The 7,472-nt window shown below is 47.1% G+C and overlaps 1 protein-coding gene across 1 annotated transcript; it reads right to left on the bottom strand.

Annotated features, from left to right (window-relative positions):
- Positions 1 to 2,477: 2,477 nt before the first annotated feature.
- On the bottom strand, positions 2,478 to 6,356 carry PCDH20 (protocadherin 20). Its single transcript, XM_062020494.1, has 2 exons — positions 6,306 to 6,356; positions 2,478 to 5,174 (listed from the first exon to the last, which is right to left on the bottom strand). The coding sequence occupies exons 1-2, from the start codon at positions 6,354 to 6,356 to the stop codon at positions 2,478 to 2,480; spliced, it is 2,748 nt and encodes a 915-aa protein (XP_061876478.1).
- Positions 6,357 to 7,472: the final 1,116 nt, after the last annotated feature.

Below are 7,472 nucleotides of genomic sequence, written 5' to 3' on the forward strand. Positions count from 1 at the left end.
GTGATTTCAGACCAATTTTCTTTAGATGTGTGTAAAATTGTGTGAGCAAAATGGTTCATGTGCAGTACTTTATTTTTAACAGGCTCATGCCATCACATTTTATTATGCATTAGGAACATGCTTGAACTAAATAAACAAAAAAAGCAAGGAGAACTGCATATTTAAACTGAGTAAGCTTAGTCAAATAGGTTAAAAACTACTTATTTGTCAAACCTGAAAAAAAAATACCTGCCCGCTATCACTTGAACACAAGCTGAAGGATCGGGTTCATGGTTTTATTGTATTTCTTAAGTCTTGGGTTTCCTCCTGCTTAAACTGTCTTGAGAAGAAATTGGACTGCTAATTCAAATACGAGAAGGGCAATGAAAAGAATCCTGCCTTTCTTTCTGTTACCTTACCTCCTCACTGAAAGAAAAAAATGCAGAGGATGTGTCTTCCCCTCTACAGCAACACAGTGCATCTGTAATACTGAAGCCATTTCTGAAGAAACAATGTAATTTTTCTTCAGAGATAATAAACAATGTCTCCTTGTGACAAATGCATTGCAGGCATGTGAAAGTAAATGAAAACGGTGATTAACCACAAAACTCTGACAGGCTGAATTAATTTTTCATGAAACACAGCTTGCAAACTGTGCATAAACAGAAAATATTCTAATCTGAAAAAAATTGCTGTTTCTGACAGGTAGAAAGGCAAAATCTGGGCAGTATGCTAATATTCTTACTTAGGCTAAGCAGAATCAACATCTATAAAAAGCTCCAATGTTTCAATAGGCTCAAGGTGAAGTAATGTGCCAGTCACAGAGAGAAAGATCAAAATCTGCCTCGAATTGCGTCTCCTGCTTTTTAAACAGGTGTCAGCTGCCACCCCACTTGCATCAGCTAAAATAAAACTGTCTTTGCCAGTAATTTCAAGAAGTACAGCTAAACTCTCATTAATGATTTTGAAGTGTACTGATTTGAGAAAGTACTATGACACGTCAGACAAGATAGCACGCAAGCATTTGTGAAACGCATTTCTTTTAACTAAAACAACATCTAGCTTTATAACTAAAATTCTAGCAGAGAGACAGAGAGTGAGTTATTACGAAAATATATAGCTTTAATTTGCAGACATATAAACACTTTTGGTACATTACAGACATATGATGCCAGAAATCAAAATAATCAGTTTTAAGCATAACACTAATTTATCTTGTTCACACAATTTGTTGTAATCATCATACAAAAGATAGTTCTCAGCTCTTAAAATGAAGTGAAAGTGATACACCACGATAAATCTGCTGCTTTGTTGCAGAGGATACAGTAAAGAATAAATTATCAAGAAAATATGCCACCAGTCTTACAAGTTAGATTTTGGATCTAATCCAAAACCAAAGCCAATGAAAAGGAGCCAGGAAGGGTCGCCAAAAGTCAGAAAGAAGATCTTTCACATGAATTACTAATCTGGAAAGGAGTATCAGACAGAATAACCTAAGTCCTATAATTCCTTAGAATATGAAATGATATTTGTTTTCGTCTGGCAGATCAGATTCAGAAGTATCTCATGAAAAAAATCTATTACACAACCAAACTGATCAAGTACTACTGACAGATTGCTCAAAGTACAAAAAAATATCACCACTTCTGTGACAACTAAAGATTTAACCATTCCCTTGCTTCCTTGCATCTGGCATATTTACGAGGATGAGCATGGGGTTCTGTCATTATTTGCTGTAAGAAATATTAAATATATTTTTTCCATAAAAGTGACCAGCAGATTGCTGGAGCAAATGACAATGCAGGTGAAATCTGGAGTAAATGAAAGATGATATGTCACAGCAGTTCAGATTCTTATTACAATATCTTGCATTCTTGCTCAACAGGAATTGCACTTCTTGTTAATGCCTTTTCTATCCTACTGTATAAGCTTTACTTGTGAGGTAATAAACATTCTGTTTTTTCTTTTATTACTAGTGCATTTTAATGTCTTTATTCTTTTAATTATACATACATCGGGACAGACATTTTTGTGTGTGTGTGTGTTCAAATGTCTGTATGCCAATGTGCATTTTATATTAAAACCAATATATTTAAAATATACTCTGTGTTTATCTCATGGACAGTACCTCGAACAGTTCCCTGCTCAGGAGCATCTGATGCCCTCTTGTGGTTAAAAAGACTTTTAAAACTTGAGTTTAAAGAACCGTCTTACCTTCCCTTTTTTTTATCATCACTGATCTTATTGATTTATGAAAGCTGTAAATGATGTCCATGTTTTTATAGACAGGGTGCTAGCTGTTAGTTACTAAGGTTCCATAAAAAAAGCTGTACACTGAATTTGGATTTAAAAAACTGTAAACAGCTATTTACAATCATAATATTATTAAGTTATAAATTAGCAGTCCTTCATTGCAGCCTCTCTCAATACAACCTACGACTAGGTGTTTCAGAGTCGTCCAAGGTTGTTCTAATGTTGCATTTATCCACAAGGAAACATTAAATGTTAGAAATCTCTACTGGTTTCTTCTCCAGCATGTGCAGGTTAATTCTTCCATTTAATGGGATTTGTACTTCCAAGTTTTCATCTGCTCTGTGATGCTTTTTCCCTTTTCTGACACAGATGTAAATGCTCATCCCTGTTACTAGAGCGATTGAACCCAAGCTTATTATCGACAGAACTACCAAGGTGGGCATGCAGGATGCTGACTCCATTTTTTTGTGTGTAGGCTCTATGGATATTTGTGGTTGCTTTTCTTCTATACTGATATCAGGCTCCTTTCTTAACAAACTTTCAATGTAGCTCTCATTGCTAACGGTATCATTGACAAAAAGGTTCACCATGACGGTGGAATGGAGAGGCTCTGGATAGCCATGATCACTAACTTTTACAAGTAGCCGATAGAGCCCATAGTCATTTTGCATCAGTGACTCTTCTAAGGTGATATTACCAGTTTTAGGGTCAATCCTAAATGACTCTGGTCGAGGGCCTCTTCTTCCTATGATGCTGTAAGCTATGACTGCATTCATGCCAGTGTCCTTATCGACAGCATAGACCTCTGTGATGGGAGAGCCAGGAAGGGTAGAAGGAAGGACCAACAAGTAAGACATGTTAGACTGAGGAAATAAGACTAAAGGGGGGTTGTCATTTATGTCCAGAAGAAGGATAGTTATTTTTGCAGTAGAAGACAGGGCAGGATCACCACCATCAACTGCTTCAATCCACAGAATGTAGGAACTCTGCTGCTCTCTGTCCAGGGAAACTTTAGCTCTCAAAACTCCCTTTCCAGTATCTATGACAAAAATATCACTTCCATTCAGAACCGAAAGGGCAACCCATCCATTCTTCCCTGCGTCAGCATCTGTGACACTTATAACTCCAATTTCACCAAAACCTGGGAAGTTTTCTGGCACGAAAAAGCTGAAATCTTTATTGATAAATCTTGGGCTATTATCATTTTTATCCAATACAGTGATGGTGACAGTTGCTATTGATTCTCTTGGAGGGAACCCAGAATCTACTGCTTTGACAGTGTATCTGTATTTCTCTTTTTCTTCTCTGTCTAGCTGAGTGGAAACTGTAAGAACTCCTGTGTTTTTTTCTAAAGCAAAGTAGGAAGGAGCATCAGGACCTAAGAAATAGGACACTTGCCCTCTTTCTCCACTGTCAGCATCAGTAGCGTGCAGTTTGGTCAAGAAAGCATTGGGAACATTGTTCTCCTCAATGGATAGTTCTATCAGCTGTTGAGAGAAAACTGGCGAGTTATCATTGTCATCCAGAACTTGTACTTTGATTATTTTGTTGACACGAAATCCTTCTGAATTCCATGCAACTACAGAGATTTCATACAGCTGCTGTGTCTCATAGTCCAAAGGTTTTGTGGTCTCTAGCAGGTATTCATTGTTGTATGGTTTGTATGGTGAAAGTCTGAAAGGCCCATCACCATCCAAATAGCAATTGACCTTGTATTTTTCGTCAGGGTCTTTGATGGTAAAAAATGCTATTGGTGTGTTGACAGGCTCTAACTCCTTTAAGTACACCACCCCTTCTGCTTCATTAGCTATGAAACGAGGGACAACCTCAGGTGGCCTCATCATGACTTTGATGATGGTTACTAGCACTGTGATCACAGCAGGGATACAACCAGGACCGTTGCCCAATATGATCAGCCTGTGGAGCTTTGGAGCATCCCCATCAACTTTACTGGAGAGTCTGATGACTCCTGTGCTTTCATCCAGGTGGAACAAGTCTCTAGATGGCTGGAGGACCTTCTGGCTGTAGGAATAGGTGATCTGGGCATTGGATCCGAGATCCATGTCTACTGCATGGACAGTGGCCACATGCGTCCCAAGGCTGGAATTCCCATAAAGGGTGACATTGAGCTGTGAGTCGCTGAACTGGGGGCAGTTGTCATTGATGTCACTGATGCCAATAGTGAGGGTTGCACTGCCCACGAGTGGAGGAGTCCCCCCATCCTCAGCAACGATGACTGTGACATATTCCTCTCGTGTTTCCCTGTCCAGAGCCCCCATAACAATCAGGTAGGGAGTCCTCTCCCCACTCTCATTCTCCTCCACATCCAAGGTGAAGACACCGTAGTTATCTCGCAGGCGGTATGTCTGGACACCATTGGTGCCCACATCAGGGTCAAAGGCAGGGTGCTCGATGGCCAGGCGGGTGTTCACTGGTGCATTCTCAGGTACCGAGAGGCGGATGTGGGGCACCGGGAAGCGGGGTGCATTGTCATTGACATCTCGGATGGCAATTTTTACCTTCACCAGGCGGAAGTACTCCTGTGGCAACACCAGCACGTCCAGCAGCAGCAGGCATGATTCAGATGAAAGTGAGGAAGAGGAGACAGCAGCTGCTCCCCCGAAGACGGTGGCCCCGCTACTCTCCACGCAGAGTGCTTCCCGGTCTATCTCCACAGCTGAGGTGTGAAGCTCCCCAGAGCGGTTATCCAGCTGCACATACTGTCCTCCCAAGCCATGGGAGGCCAAGGTAAAGGAGAGTGGGGGCTGAGGGGCCGCAGGGTGCTGCCCGACAGCTGTTGGCAGCCGCAGGTCACGGGCCAGGCTGCCGATGAGCACCCCGGCAGGCAGACCCTCGTTCAGGCTGTAGAAGAGCTCGGTGGCACGGCTGTAACTAGCAAAGCAGTTGAATGGTCCAACGAAGAGCAAGAAGAGGAGCAAGTGCTGAGGAGAGAGAGGCAGAGGGGTGTGGGGAGGAGGTGGTGTTAGAGGAGGAGGGGAGGAAGGAGGCAACCTCCCCCTGGTCCATTGCCTCCCCCACTAGCACTGACAGCAGGGTGTGCAGTATCTGCAAGATGAAGCCATTCTCCCGCTCCCCCCATCTTTTCCCCCTTGTACAGCAGCTACTTCCAGAGCATGCCATCTGTACCCTCCAGGCAACACCAGCTGTACTCCCCGCAGCAAATATGCACTGACAGAGATGGCCCAGGGTGAGCTTCTTCCCCCACCATTAGCTTCACTTCCCCCCCCACCCTCAACTCCTCAAGCTTACCCCCACTCTCACCGGCAGCACGTACTCTCCCAACGGCAAACACATCCCAAGCCAGGGCATTCCCTTGCACACCCCCAAACATCTCCTCGCTCCTTTCCACAGTAGCAGTGTGAAACGCGTCCCCAGCTCCTCCCGCCTCGTCCCAAAGCCGTATGCAGCCTTGCGATGCAGCGGAGAGGCGGTGCGCGGGGGTCCCGGCAGAGCCTCCCCCCGCCGCCCGCAGCCCACGTCGCCGCACTCCACGTCCCGATCCCCGGCTCAAGCCCCATCGCCACGCACCCCTCGGCTCCAATCCTGCCGCCGCAGACCCCAGTCGCCCCCATAACGCCCGGCCGGGGTCCCGCTCTGTCTGCCGGGTGAAAATACGAGTTGAACAGAGCAGCCGTGGACAGGTTTAGCGAAGGAAGTTGCCCGCGTTGGCGAGCGCGTCCACAGCCCCTCGCTTATGGAAACGGGCTCCTCTAAAGTAACTTCGGGCATCATCTCCAAGGCGGATTTTTCCTCCTTCTCTCCTTTTTCAACCACTCATTTCCCGTTTGCGCGCCGCTCTGCTACAACTCCCGTTGGCAGCAGCAACAAACCCCCCCAACTTTTCACGGCGGCTCTGATCTGTGGCTATCGGAGCTAAGAGCAAAAAACCCCCAACAAACATCAAACACAGATATACCTATGTGTATATATACGGTTAGGGTTGTTTGATTGGGAGTTTTTTTGCGAATTTTGCTGCTGCGTGCTAAGTGGCGCGCAGGGGGTCTGGACGCGGGGCCCCCTCCCTCTCCCTCTCCCGCTGCCCCAGCCCTCACCTGCAGGCTGCTGCTGGCAGTGCTGCTGCCGCCACTGCCCAGGGGCCCCATGCCCGGCCGCTGCCGTCGCTGCCACCGCCTCCGGCTGCACCCCAGCAGCTCGCCCGCTCCGCCGGCCGCCCGCCGCCTCTCCTCCCCGCCGCTGCCCATTCCCCCACCGCCCCACCGTGCCACGCCGCGCCGTGCCGCGCCGGGCCGGGCCGTGCGCACCGCCCACGACACTCCCCCTCCGACAGCGAAGCCGCCGCCGCCGCCGCCGGGAGGGCCAGGAGAGGGGCGGGTCGCAGCCGATAGTCACGGGCGCGGCGGGGGGCGGCTGCGGCCGCGGATGCTGCGGCAGCGGCAGCGCGGCGGCCGCGGGCGGGGGCTCTCCTGAGACCCGCGGCGCGTCCGCGTGGGATCGGGGCTGTAGCGGGGGGAGGGAGTGTGAGGGAAGCAGTAGGACCAGAGGAAGACGATACTGCCGTCTGGAAACTAAGGTGGAAAAAACTACATCGTCTTGTCCTTCGGTGGAAAGATGCCGTGATGTGGTGTCAGCGGGCAAAGCGAGAATTAAAAGCTGGCTGGGTTTGAAGGAGTACCGCCGAGCACTGATGAGTAGGAAGCGGCTTGTGCCTGGGCGAAATGAAAGTAACGTTTTGAGGAGTTTGCAAGTGTTTAGTTGGTGGAAGGCGCGTGTCCTGCCAAATTAGAGCAAAAACTGCAGTTTCCTGCAGATGGCTGGGAACCCGAAGGTCCCCTGCGGCAGGAAATTATGTGTTCTCATTTTATAGTCCCCAGTCACTGTTGGCTAGACTGTAGGACCGCCACAGAACTGGGCATGAAATTATCAGCGCTAAGGAAACTTGAGATAGTGCAAGACCAATTACACGTTTCCTTAACATCTTGAACTATTAAAAGGATAGCTAACCTGCTTGTGTTCGTTTCACTGTCTCTCAAATGAAACTGAAGGTACCTGTCTTTAGCCTTAAAGTACTCGATGGTCTGGATCTGAGCTATTGCTGAGAGTTGAAGTATTGGGACTCCGGTAGGCAGTTTTGTTCGTCAAGCACAGTGGAGCTGCCCCTCACAAAGGTAAAGGTTGCACAGGAGATTGAGCTGTGTAAATAACACGATCTGAAGACTACCTCGAACATTGCCATGCTCCACGGCAAGCACAGTGTGCAG

Source organism: Colius striatus, chromosome 1 (assembly GCF_028858725.1).
Source record: "Colius striatus isolate bColStr4 chromosome 1, bColStr4.1.hap1, whole genome shotgun sequence".
Taxonomy (NCBI): domain Eukaryota; kingdom Metazoa; phylum Chordata; class Aves; order Coliiformes; family Coliidae; genus Colius; species Colius striatus.